The 14,350-nt window shown below is 40.7% G+C and overlaps 1 protein-coding gene and 1 long non-coding RNA gene across 2 annotated transcripts in view; one reads left to right on the top strand and one right to left on the bottom strand.

The window, feature by feature from the left end:
• The window catches only part of POU6F2 (POU class 6 homeobox 2), a 478,158-nt gene that overhangs the window by 407,920 nt on the left and 55,888 nt on the right, over positions 1-14,350 (top strand). The window contains exon 6 of the mRNA XM_054495337.2: positions 7,808-7,948. Within this exon, the coding sequence (XP_054351312.1) occupies positions 7,808-7,948 (141 nt within the window). The remainder of the gene's footprint in view (positions 1-7,807; positions 7,949-14,350) is intronic.
• LOC129040606 (uncharacterized) lies at positions 5,812-7,553 on the bottom strand. The gene is made up of 4 exons (XR_008503684.1): positions 7,541-7,553; positions 7,223-7,326; positions 6,141-6,219; positions 5,812-5,997 (listed from the first exon to the last, which is right to left on the bottom strand). It is a non-coding gene; the product is annotated as an uncharacterized LOC129040606 (long non-coding RNA).

The following is a 14,350-nucleotide window of genomic DNA, read 5'->3' as shown; positions in this document are numbered from 1 at the left end:
CAGCAAAACTTATATGGGGCTTATTATATGGCAGGAGCTCTTCTAATATTTTGCCTGTATTAACTCATATATTCTTCACAACAACCCTACAATGTCATTACCACTATTATAATTCCATTTTACTACAACTAAAGAAACAGACACAGAGATGTGCAGCTAACTACGGGCAGCCTCAGAATTTGAACCGAGGCAATCTAGTTCCATATTTCAAGTTCTTAATCGTTTCGCTGTGCTGCTTCCACTTTCAAGGTAGAACGGTGCATTAATTGCAAGACACATTTCTGAGCAGCTCTGCGCTGCCTCTTCCAGATCTCTCTAAACCACCACCCCTTCTCCCACTGATCCCTAACCCCAGATTGCCGCCCCCTCCAGGTCTGGATACTGCTTCCTGGCCAGCTTATTTTTTCCTACTTCCCTTCTCTTCCCACCCAAATCTTTTTCCCTGTTAACTATACTCCCTTTGAGGGTGGAGAACATGTCAGTCTGTCATTCGCACTGTATCCCCTCACACAATGCCCAAAACGTAGTGGGTACTGAATAAATGCTTGGTCCCACAAGACTGACCCCCACTTCAGCTGCCTGTTGCAAGTAGGGGGTCCCCAGATTACCCACACTTCTGTCCAACTTGGCTACAAATTGGAGATTCCCACCATTCCCTCCTCATGCACAATAATTTGCTATAATGGGTCACAGAATACAGGGAAACATGATTATCAGTTTATTATAAAGGATACAAATGAGTGCTCAAATGAAGAGACACATAAAGCAAGGTCTGGGTTGGGCCCAGTGGCTCACACCTATAATCCCAGCACTTTGAAAGGCTGAGGCAAGAGGATCACTGGAACCCAGGAGTTTGAGACCAGACTGGGCAATGTAGCAAGACCCTATGGCTACAAAATCAGAAAAAGGCAGGAGGGATGGCATGAACTTATAGTCCCACATACTCGGGAGGCTGAGGTGGGAGGATGGCTTCAGCCCCAGAGTTTGAGGCCGCAGTGAATTATGATTGGACCACAGGACTCCAGCCTGGGCAACAAAGGGAGACCCTGTCTCAAGAATGTAAAAAAAAAAAGAAAGAAAGAAAGAAAAAGAAAAGAATGGTCTCAAGGGGTCCAGAGTGGAGGAGCTTCTGTCACCAGGGAGTTTGGGGTGTACCACCCTCCCAGCCCATGGATACTTTCACCAACCAGAAACTCTCCAAATCTGTTGTATAGGGTTCCATCATGAAGGCATGATTGCTGAAATCATTGGCCACTGGTGATTAGCTCAGTCCCCAGCCTCTCTTCCCTCTCCTTCGTTCAGGAGTGGGGCTGTAAGTTCTATCCCGGTAGTCACAGGGTTTGGCTACTCTACCAGCCAGGTAGAATTCTCCTAGAGCCACCTCATTAGCATAAACTTGGGTGTGGTTGAAAGAGGGCTTCTTAAGAATAACAAAAGATGTTTTTTCTTACCCGTATTACTCAGAAATTCCAAGGGTTTAGGAGTTCTGTGCCAGGAACCAAGGATGAAGACAAAATATGTATTTCTTATTATGTCACAAAATGATATGTTCCACCCAGATCCCCTGGAATCCCTCTTTTTCCATGAGTTGCCCCCACACCTTGGGCTTTCAATGACCTGCATCTGAAGCTTTCTTCCAAGGACTCCCTTGGGCTCCAGGATCCATTTGACCCCAAGAGCAAAGGGCCAGCAGTGCCTGAGCATTACCAACCCTCATCTTCACCCCACAGGCTGTTAACCAAGGACTGTCAGGTATAGGGTATGACAGCCCAGCTTCCTTCCCGTAGGATGGGACAACGCTGAGACCCTACAAACACTCCAGAGTTTTGCGCTGGGTCAGGTCCTCCCTTCCCTTTTCTGTTTCTGGGAAAACTGACCAAAAACCTTAGGTTACCTTAAAAATTCCTTTGTTAGCCAATATGGCTGTATATTGGAACACTCATAGAAAGATACTATACTTCCAATTTTACCATTAAATAAAAATAAAATATAATTAATTCTGAAACTATACCAAAATCATGGAATTTTGCATTGGTGAGTCAAAGTGTTGTAGGACTATCTCCTTAGTTCAGCTAAAGATGGAGTCCTTGTCATACAGCCACGAAAAGTTAGGACCACAGACAATTCGAAGGGTGAGATAAACAGGATTTATTGGGCAGAAAGGGAAACAGGGACTCTCTGCAAAGCCAGAGTCCCTGCTGGTGCACTTCCCGATTGAATCCCAGCTTCCACCCAGGAAGAGGAGGGACCAGACTCCTCCCTGCTGCAAACAGCATGGATTTCTGTGGCTCCACCCCAGTGCAAATTCTTCCCAGTGCGCAGGCTGGTTGGTGTTTCTCTGGGGACCCCTTTCCACCTGGCTGTCTCAAAAGGTATTTTAGGATGTTGCAGTGCCTCAGAGGCATCTCTCAATCTCAAGCACCCCAGCCCCAAAAATCCCTCAGCAGTGGTCAATGGAGACGGTTGGCAGAGAGTGGGAAGGTCAGCATCTAGCACACTGCCACCACTACAGGGAAGGGTGGGCAGACAGTGAGCAGCAAATCCTGGCTCAATACTGGAACCCACAAAACTGGTTTTCTAACTGTTATGAGGGTATTGTTATAACACAACAATAATGATGAGACCCGGGGGAAAAATTTAGTAGGATAAAACACACATCAAGCACGTTGTTGAGATAAATATGGTCACTCTTCCAATATTTGTCTACTGATAATTTCTTGACCTTTTAAGAGAAGACTTGAGGGTAAGATATGGAAGTACTGATTTGGTTAGAAGAATCCCAAGGAACCAAGAGACACTTTTTCATACATATAGGAAAAGTCAAGGTCCTAATGTACGTCAATGAACTCAAAAGCTGCATTTGCCCTGCTGTTTCTAGGCATCCACGGCTGAGTCATTTCAAACCTTAAATGAGGAGTGAATAGTGATGAATGCGTTTATGAATATCCTCATTTGAAAACAAATGGCACCACAGTTCCAGGGTTCTAAATTGAAAAGTTAGTAGCAAAAAAGAGCTGCTCCAGAATCCATACTCTATAAAATCCACATAGCTCATGAGGAGAATGATAGAACTATAGATCATGGGCAATTAGGCTCCAAAGAAAGGTTTTGAGGCAGCTGCATTCATAAGTCCCTCTTAGAATGAAGACATAAACATAGGAATATAATACCATAGCTAAATTGCCTCATCATGCTGCCATATTTTTGTAAATGAGATTTATAATAATAGAATCATATAATCAGCCCATTTGCATGAAAAATATTATGACTACTAATGTTCAGATTTAAGGAAACTGAATTCTTTCCAGGATGCAAACTACGCATCTTTCAGAGAAAGAGAATATGGGACATGACTTAGGAAAAACTTTCTTCCATCATATGATATTATCTATGGTGACATCCATATGACATCATCTAAGGGTGCTCCCTGGGGAGACTTTATCAAAGCTTTTTTTCTCATCACCATTTCATGTACACAGACAGCAAGGAGATGCACAAAGTATATAGATTTGGAAATATGGATTTATTCTCATTATGAGATGAGCACCAAATATCCATATTGATATGTAGTCATAGAAATAAATCACTGCAAATCCTAAAGAAATTTTTTTTTTTTTTTTTTTTTTTTTTTTGCAAATCTTTTTCCTGCATTCCCTCACTGTCAAATCAGCAACTGTGAGATGGACTTATTCACAATATTTTGACGTGAGGCAGGAATTAAACTCCAAAATGGTTGCCCTTATGGAAATCTAACCAATGTTGCAAACTAAGGATGAGGAAAACATACTATAAATACGGTAATGTCTTCTCTTGCTGTCACCCATTGACCCTGGCTTCAGGCTCTAAACACTACTTTCTCTATAGATGAGCTAATCCAATCAAATAGGACAGGCCCAAGACAAGCAGATGAAGCCCTGTTTTAAATACTTTTTGCTTATGCTCTCTACTCTATAATACTTTTACACATTCTTCAAGCTGATCTTTTTTTATAAGAAAAAAAGTAAAATAAAATTGCTCTAAAAATAGGGAATAGTTACTCTTGTTCATATTATTTCCAAAGAAAAAAGATATTTATGGAGGCGAGTTCTAATTCTAAGTTGATTAATTCAAAATCTTCATGCACAGTATAAACCATCAGAACATTAGCTAGCATTTATTAAGAAAATAATGTATGCTAGGTATTATTCTAAAATTTTTTAATGCATTATCTCATTTAATTCTCATCCTAACCCTGTGTGTGATATTCTTTTTGTACCCATTTTACCCATGAGAAAATGAAGTGTGATTTACTTAAAGTCACAAACCAAGGCAGTCTGTTTTCAGAGCTGATGCCCTCAGCTGCATTAATGGGCGAGCAGGGGAATGTGAGGCTTGGAGCCCTTCCTCACTGGCATAAAACTACTTTAAAAAATTATTCTGTTGTTGTATTCTCTAAAATTCCAGGGAGGAGAAAACTGCCTTAAGATATCAATGCTTCTCTTAGTGGGTTTTTAGACTCCAGAAGTAGAACTTGATGTATTCAAGGCCCAGAATCCATTTGTATATAACATAAGAACTCTAGCCCTCTGCAAATCCTTCCTTTAGAAAGCTTCCACATTTATCAACAAGCATACACCAGAATTCATCATGTCTTTTAAGCTAGTCTGTTGAAAACAAGACCATGTATTACAGTCAGACTTCATTTGGGCCATCCTTTGCTGGTTAGGTACATTGGCAATGAAAGATCTGAAGGCATAAACTTGCAGCAGCTTCAAAATATCCAGTTGGTCCCGGAACAATAACATGCTCATTATGTGCATTTATTGTTCCTGGGTTCCCCGCTGTCCAAATCTACCCAGAGTCTCCAATCAAAAAATATTGATAGGAGCAGTGCTAACATGATATGACTGGAGGCAATACAGAGTGACATGACCTGAGGTGATGAGAAGAACACGTGCGGTTTCCTGACCACCCCCTCCACTTTCCTGCCACATATTTTAATGCATATTACATCCCTGCCTTGGCAGTCACAGACAGAGAAGCCAAAAGATATGTATGTATAAAGTTGCGTCCATCAACACCACCAATGGTCCTCCTGGAATGCTTTCAGCTTACAGATTGGCTTGCACCCACTGTCTGTGCACACCACACTCCGTGACTGTGGTTCTAGCTCTAGTTCTACAGGGACAGCAGGGCATCTCCCCGGAACCCAAACAACTTCCACAAAGACCTACTGGAATGCCGGTAGGAAGTAAAAGAGTCATCTGAGTTGGCATTTGCTTCATTAAGAGGGAAAGGCGGCAAAAAGAGGACCAAACTAGATTTTAACCTAGGACCAGAATACAGAGGAAATAAACATTAAAAATAAGCCAAACCTATATATTTGTGGTTGCCAAGGCAGCCATCCAAAGCAGTTGAAATATACCAATTTCTGACCCCAAAACACAAAGGCTCAGAAGCCCACTTTTAAGTAGAGGCTTTGTTTTGTATTCAGAATAATTGTTTATCCTTTATGCAATAACTGAATTTGCAGCAAACTGCATGGAACTATATCTGAACAACACACTAGTGTCCTAAATGTAGGAAATTCTCAATCTATGCTATTTTGTATCCAGAGAATAATTCTATAATTTCCTATATGAATTTTTGATCAACATAGATGTTAGGGAAATGCCTTGCAATTAATAAAAAATGTTTTCTTTTCATTAAATATAAATAATTGCCTATCTTGTTCAGAGAGCATTCTGTATGCAGATACTTAAATTGTTCACCCAAAATTCATGGACCAAATCCATAGTCAACACTAAGATCCAACTGAACATAATTTAATCATTTGTTGAGGATGAAGAAGCTTATTTTGAGATATTCCTGAAACTCAAGAATTTCATTATGATTTCAACTTGTATTGCATGAAAGAAATGCAAACATAGCAATTGATAGATGACCTAAAAATATTGTACCAATGGGCAGTGTCTGTACCGGCAGTTCGGAGACAGTATTTCCCAAGCAGTCTTCTCACTTCAGAAGTTAAAAAAAAAAAGAACATATTATGAACTCTTCTCACTTCAGGTAGTCTACAAACAAGGAGAGTTACTTCTGGATGCATAGTTACCCCATCTATCCTTTAAAGACATACTCCAAAAATCAAAATCAAGACCAACCTGAATTTTAAATCCCATGGTGGTAATCTGGGATAAGACAGGGTTTCCCTTTAGGCTGATGAGTGAGAATTTTTTTCTCCTTAAAAAGAAAATCATTACTGTCTTTTAGGAGAGAGATAAAGGCAAAAGACATAAAGTAATCAACTTAAAATGGATTCTCATCTTTAAAAAAAATGTGCTGGGTCAGCAGAATTACTGAAGAACAGTTATGTGAAATTTAGTTATAAATGAATAAAGAAACCGATAAGATAAAGATATCACATTAATGAAAAAATAATTATTAAATTCCTGTCCTTTTTGATGTTTTCTCTGATAAATTAATATTTCCTTCTTCATAAGATAGTATAATCTCTAGGCAAATTTCCAAAGAAATTAAGAAATAAAATATGATTTGAAGGGAAGAAGGAAAAGAGAGAGAGAGACTGAGACAGAAAATGAAGAAAGGAAAGTTTTAAAAGTGGCATTTTTAGAAGAGCTTCCAAGACTTGAATTAGGTATGGCATTAATTTTTTTCCACCAAGTCTTAGTGTTGGCAGGTTTCTGAAAAAATGCAGGAATTTCATGGATGTGGGAACTGGTGATGGAAAATGCATTATTTCCAACACAACAATTGTTGTACTTGAGAGAAACTATATGGGAAAAAAAATAACACCCTAGAATAAATACAAATGAAATTCATGTATCAAAACCAATACTGTGAAAATAGTTTAAATGTTTCTTGAATTTATATCTAGTCATTAACCTAAATGCAGATTTTAGTTGAAGCCACACTTCTGCCTCATGGTCAGAAGGCCTGAAAACCTGTGGCGTGGAAAATTGGCAGGAAGGAGAATATTGAATTGGTCTCCATGGAAAAACAGATTTTGGCAGCCATAACCTCCTCCCCAGCAGGTCTCTCTCCCCCTCTCTCTTTCTTCCTCCCTGTTTCACTCTTGTCCCAGGAAAGAGGCTGAGGAAAGACCATATATCGGCTACAACAGCAAGCAGTTGTCAATCTGGCCATTCATCGAACAACATTTCTCATTGGCCTTGAATCCTGTGGTTAGGTTAAAGCCCCAAAATTGTTGCAGCCCTAGACTCACCCTCTGAGAGCACAGAGGCCATAAATTTCCATTTCTACTGGCTTTGGTTTCCTTCTCCCCTCAAACAAGAAAGTGGGGTGGGACAACTGCCTCACTCGATGTCCCTGAAAGAAACTGCAATTCACAAATGGAAATGATAAATTCATTCACAGAAATCCCAAAAATCTATTCTTCTCTTTCCCCGACCCCCATCCTGTTTACTCCCCTATTCTGTCTGGTTACCTCAGGGAAAGCAGATATTTCCTGAGTTTTATTTAGTCTAGAGGGCTTCTGCGAAATCATTTCTCCACTCCAGAAGGTCCTAACAGCCCACCTCACCCCTGAAGTTCAGGATCATTCCCTCCTGGGCTAGCCCTAAACCCAGGCTCCATCAAGCTGCCCAACATTTTCCTTGCAGCTTCGTTTCCATCATCCCCCTACCCCAGAGCTTCCTGGGGAATGTTCGCCACGCCCCTCCAGTGGGTTCCAGGCCCCTTTGCATGAGCCAATTGAGGCGAGAACTACCTCCCCACAGTCAATGTTGTGTCCGTGTGCTGTGCCTGTGCCTCTCGGTGGTTTTCACGGTGATCTTTTCTCTCTTTGCAGCTGGTTAATAATCCACTAGCAAGTCAGGCTGCAGCGGCTGCAGCAGCCATGAGCTCCATAGCAAGCTCACAGGCCTTTGGCAATGCCCTCTCCAGTCTTCAGGGGGTCACAGGTCAACTAGTTACTAATGCACAAGGACAGGTGAGTGGGAGATGGGAACAAGAGTGCATTTTTATGGCAGATTGAACTCGGAAAGGAAATGAATTTCTTTTGCATGACAGTGATATGTAACCGCATCTATTCGAGGCAAATAAATAATGTTTACTAGCAATGTCAAGAATAGGAGAGGGGTTGGGAGGTGTTTCTATATTTTAGAAGCAAGATTTTTTTCCTACCTCTAGATTGTCAAAGTTTTGTTTTGTTTTTATCTCTGTACTATGACTCATGTTATGACCTTGTATGAAGAAGTTACTTTGCATTACAGGGGCAGTCTTTCAAAAAAAAAAAGTTACATCTTAAAAATAAAATGTCAGTTTTGCTTTTTTTTACTTTTCACTTAAGGAAAAACTTGGATAATGAGGGAAACTGATCAGTTTCCTTCCATAATTGCTGTGAGATATCAAAATTAGTCTCAACAAAGCCAATTTTTGAATGTATGGGAAGGTGATGAAGAAGTCTTGTAAAAGCAACAAAGAAAAGGGGTGAGTTAGAATGAAGCAAATTGCAAGTCAGCCCCATGGCCCCTGGCCTCCTGCCAATTCCCACGGAAGCCAGGCAACCTCTGGCATGCTTGTTGATTTACTTCAGTATGTCAGGGGTAGTAAACCTTCCTCATATCATGAGAGAGGGTCTGTCCCCTCACACTGCTAATGTGCCAGGTAATGTTCATACAAGATCCTGGAAGAGCTTCAGACGACCCAATAAACCGAAAAGCTGCATAAAAAGCAAACGAGATGAAGCTGATGATGTCGGGGTACCCTCCATCCGAAGGCCTGTCTCAGACCCCAGTGGTTAGGACCCTTGGTTTTCCAGTGTGACTGATCATGAAATCCAAGGGAGAAGGTGCTAGCATTCTCACAAAGACTTTTCCCCCCAGCCTTATTTATTTGCCCAGCAGTGTGTTTGCATACTCCCTGCTTGGCCTGTTCTGTGGAGAGCAGGCATTTCGATGTCTTGAACCCTGTTTTTATTTTACATAAAGAGTAAACAAGGATGCATTATAAGCTAAATCGTCTCTGTCTACGTCCCAGGGAAAAAAAAGCTGACCTTGTTTTATTTCCTGGGCGGGTGCAGGATTGTCCCGTCAGAACCCCGAGGGCTGAACGATGGAGCTTGTCAAAGAGAGGCCCCATGTAATGAATCATCTTATCACAGGTGCACACCGCACATATTAAAGGAGGGTTGTATGAACACTGTGCCCTCTACAGTAACCTTTCAATGTCTGCTTTAACCCTTGTTCCAATCCCTTTTCATCGAAGGATCATTTTATGCAGCCAGCTCTAAATGGAGGCTCTTAAAAGCCTATTAAGATTTCTGGAGGGACGGGGTATTAGAGGAAAAGTTGGTTTTAATATCTATAACTCATACTCACATCAGTTCGCTGCTTCATAGAGCTGTGCCCAGAAATAGGACACCCTGCCTCACTCCTGCCAGGGAGCTGGCCCTTGAGATGTAAATTTTAGGAGTTCAAGATAGAAACCATATCCACCGACAGATATTTCCTCTGATATTTTTGTACCTACATCTAAGTAAAATACACTGATATGCTCCATCACTTGAATACTTGTGATGCAGAAAATCCATTATTATTTAGAAGGAATTATTAGGAGTTTATTCTTCTGATGATTTAAGGGCTGATTACTTTGCCAATTAGATATTCTCAGGGGCTAGAGTTACTACCTTTGCTTTTTTTGGCCTTTGCCACCAAACCCCAGGTATAGTTTTCCCAGCCCATAAGTACCCATTAGAAAATGATCTTCCAAGTAGAAGATTGATTGGTACTGTGCATACATTGAATAAGAGTTGACTTTAAAATATCTTATTTTAGAAACTGTGGTATGATCGTTTATTTGATGTGGTACACAAACCTTAGGAGGAAAAGTGGAAAAAAAAATTACATTCACAGAGAAATCAATAATGCCTACTCATGAAATCTTAAGTTTTAACACATGTGCCCAAGGGGGTCATGTCTTCCACCTAGTGCAGAAAGAGTTCAAGAGTTAAAATACTCAAACTTCCAGTGCATAATTGGCCATATTCATGTAGCGATATGGTTGGTTTTGTTTTTTGTTTTTTTGATGTTTAGAATATAAACCCGGTTATCTTCCCAGGAAACAGTGCATGTCCTACACCTGTTGGCACAGAGATATTTGTGTGACCCTGTGAAGTGAGGTGAACAGCCTATGGTCAAATTACACCAAAAAAGATCGGCAAAAATTATGTGTTTTTTGTTTGTGTGTGTGCATATTCCTTTGGCTTAAGTTAACGTGGCACAAAAGGTAGCAATACACTGGAACCAGATTCTTACAATTAGCCTTGCTCAAAATACCATGTAAAGTAGGATTACTCCACCCAGCCCATTTTCAATTTCTTAAAAATCTCCATAGTACTTTCCCAGAAAAGGTACAAAGAGAAAACTCTGAATGTATTTAAAGATTCTTTCACTTGAGTTCTTGACATCAACTATTGTTTACATTTGGAAGTTCACCCAGGAGTAATCACATTAAAACCTAAACCTAAGTGTGAAAAGCATGTTTTACTCTACTGATAGTTTGGTGAGGTTAGGTCTGTTGAGAAGGGGTGGGGTGAGATGGGGGTTCTATTATCAGAAATGTTCTGATCCTCCCCTCCTGCTAGATTCTTTTGGCTACCCGGAAACAAAAGACAAGATTCAGTAGTTAAGACTTTGAATTCAGACCTATCGGGGATTGAGTTTAGGCTCCACCTCTTTCTAGTTTTATGATCTTAGAGCCATGACTTAACCTACCTAAGCCATAGTTTCATTCTTAACATTCAAATAGAACCTATATGAGGCAGCCGTGAGACATACCCAGTGTCTCCCAGGGCCCACAGCCTATGCCAGTGGTGCTGTTTTGCAGGGCAAGCAGTCCTAAGGCTGCCTCCTCGGCTGGGCAGATGCCCACCCGACATGGGGAGACATGCCAGAATCTTCCTTCAGGCTCTTGGCCCTCAACTCTCAACAGAAAGAAGTCCCTCCACCTGGGACTTGGCAGTTTTGCTTCCCTATCTTGGCATCCGACTCTGTTTCTATTAACTGGATATGAGTAAATTTAAAGAGATAGGAAATCTCCATATATTGAAGAATTTTATTCCTGCTCCTTTTTTTTTTCCCCAACCAGTAGTTATTATGAGCAAACATGGAGGAAAAACTTCAGTCGTTTTTATAACTTTCTGACCCCACCCATTCGTGTGTCATTAATTCAAAGAACAGACACTATTCAATAGAGTTATGAATTTGAATAGAAATACTGCATTCTAAAGTCATAGAGTAGAGGCCAGGCATGGTGGCTCATGCCTGTAATCCCAGCACTGTGGAAGGCCAAGGCAGGTGGATCGCTTGAGTCCAGGAGTTTGAGACCAGCCTGGACAACATGGCGAAACTCTGTCTCTACAAAAAATATTAGCTGGGTCTGGTGGCAGGTACCTGTAGTCCCAGCTACTTGGGAGGCAGAGGTTGCAGTGAGCCGAGATTGTGCCACTGCACTCCAGCCTGGGTGACAGAGTGAGACCCTGTCTCCAAAATAAATAAATAAAATCATAAAGTACATATCTTACCCAGGGATGTTAAAGTTATATCTTACCCAACTTTACTCTGAGGTGGGAAGGTAGCATGTGTCCTCCTGAAATTAGTAGTCATGAAATTGATCATGACTTTGGCATTGCTGAGAAAAACATCCTAGTTCTCTTTGTTTACTGGATCTGGAAATCATGCAAGTGTGGCAGGTGGGCAATGGATTGGGTTCTAGCTGTGGACTTGTTTGAATTCCAGGTTGGCCCATAACTGGCTCTGTGACCTTGGGCAAATTACTTGAGCTCTCTGAGCCTCTGTTTTGCCAATTATAAAGTAAGGATAATAAAATCTAAGCTCCTAGGTTGTGAAGATTAAATGAAATAATATGTGGGGAAAGCCTACCACAGTGCCTGAGTACACAGGTATTCTCAATAAATGATTGCATAATTATCATCATCATCATTGTTAAGACTTTTGACTCATAGTTTCTGCAAACCTATATTTGATCTGGACATGCAGCAAAAGGCAGTACAGCGTACAAGCAAAAAGAAAGGGTTCTGGAGCCAGACTGCCATACACCAGCTGTGAGACTGGGCAGTTTCCTTATTCAGTGCTTCAATTTCTTCATCTGAAAAATGGAGACAATAATAACACCAGGTCCTAGGATTTAAGTCCTGAGAATGGCATCAGGCACATAATCATCACTCAATAATGCTATCACCCAATAAATGCTACCTATTAATCAAGATGGTATGTGTCTTCAGTTCATAACTGTGCACAAAAACCCATGCTGAAGTCTGTGTATGTGTGAGGAGTTTGAGAATGTGAAAATCTTAGTAGTAGGACATTAAGTTATTTTGAGGAAATCTTACCCTTAGCTTGGATAGATCAGTAGGGAGGAGGGAAAGTGTGAGTGTATATACGTGCTCTTAACACTTATTCAGTGGGTATGTTCAAGATTTGGCAAGTAGATTTACTATCGATTTGTTCAGCTATAGAATTGGCTTCCCTGGTGCCCCTGGCAATATCTCCTTATTGGCGTTATTGCAGAAAAGTAAAAGCAAATGAAATTTTATTTTATACTGGCGCTAAAGAAAGCATTCCACATTTTAACTGAAGCTCAGAATGTTTCCTGATGAAATTAAGTCCTAGACCACTGTGAGATTTTCTTAAGTGGCAGCAAGTAAAGTCAAACACGTTGGTCCTTAAAAAGCCAGTCAAGGGGGGGAAATCAACTAAACATTATTATTTCAAAGTATTAAAAAGAAGGAAAAGTAAAGAGACTTACCTAGTCAGGTTACTCAAGAACGCACATACTATTGTATGACAGCTGAGCAGAGTTGGTTTGGTGAGATTTGGAAGGATTTTCTGGATCAGTGTAGGATAGGGGCTGCCTCCTACAATGACCACAAGGCCATGATGAAAGAAAGGCAATCAAATTGTTCTGACAGTAGCCTATGCATTATGACTTAGAGGATATGCCTTTGATTGTACAAAACCATTGATTGCCACTCAACTCTATTCAAAACTCTGGGCTGGAGAGGGGTGGATGGAGAGGCAGGAACACCACCAGCACCATGGATGTACGCATCAACTGAAAGGCCATCCCAATGTCATCACTTTCAAACATGGTTAAAAATACGTATCTTAGAATTGAAGCAACATGATGTTCAGATGGGGATGTTGCTCTGAGTTGTAATAAGATAAATAACATATCCGGAGAGCAAGAGAGTAGCTAAAAGCATGGACTTTTATTGGAACCCAAACACTGTCACTTCTTAGTTGTGTGGACCTTGGATAAGTTATAAAACTTTTTTCTGGGCCTCTGTTTCCTCATCAGTAAAACAGGAATGATAGGCTTCTCACATATATTTGTTGTGGGGTTAAATGTGGTAGAAAAAGTGCTTGGCACAGTGCCTGATATATGCCATAAGCATTTAATAAATCGTGGCTATTCTCTTAGGATGAAAAACCAGCAATTGACCCTGAACTGTGGGTTGCTAAAGTAATTAGCCCATCGTTTAAATACATGAGAATCTTTTAAAGCAAATCACTACAAAATAAATGAAAATAAAGTTGTAGTAAATGCAAATCTCAGCCAAAGGATTGAGATATAATGAATTTATTCAGTGAGTGTTGAGTCCCTCTCTAGGTTTTATTAGATCTGCCAAGAAGAACTAACAAAGCCATAGCTGAACACATTTGTAAAATTATTTTCAAACCCTGTGGAAAAGAAATATATGTAATTCTGACCATGTGACTAAATAAATGAGGTGCATTAGAAATATCCTGCCAAAGTCAGTTGATCAGGAGTTTAGGGAGATTCACATACATTACTGTATTTCATTTTAAACAATGAAACATGTCAAATGCATAGAAAATAATTTTTGCAAAACAATACAAAAGGCACTAATGTTTAACCACCTAGATATCAACAATTTTTTCCATATTAGCTTCAGTTTTCTTGCTTTTTTTTTTTTTTTTTTTTTTTGAGACGGAGTCTCGCTTGTTGCCCAGGCTGGAGTGCAGTGGCGTGATCTCGGCTCACTGCAAGCTCCGCCTCCCAGGTGCACGCCATTCTCCTGCCTCAGCCTCCCGAGTGGCTGGGACTGCAGGCGCCCGCCACCACGCCCGGCTAATTTTTTTTTTTTTTTTTTTTTTTTTGTATTTTTTAGTATAGACGGGGTTTCACCGTGTTAGCAAGGATGGTCTCAATCTCCTGACCTCGTGATCCGCCTGCCTCGGCCTTCCAAAGTGCTGGGATTACAGGCGTGAGCCACCGTGCCCGGCCTTCTTGCTTATTTTTAAAAGAAACAGAGGGGTAGGAGCGGCAGGAAGCAGCCACAGGAAAA

The sequence above is a fragment of the Pongo pygmaeus genome, chromosome 6, assembly GCF_028885625.2.
Source record: "Pongo pygmaeus isolate AG05252 chromosome 6, NHGRI_mPonPyg2-v2.0_pri, whole genome shotgun sequence".
Taxonomy (NCBI): domain Eukaryota; kingdom Metazoa; phylum Chordata; class Mammalia; order Primates; family Hominidae; genus Pongo; species Pongo pygmaeus.
The sequence above is the reverse complement of the archived record's forward strand: the minus strand, read 5'-3'. Positions and strand labels throughout refer to the sequence as shown.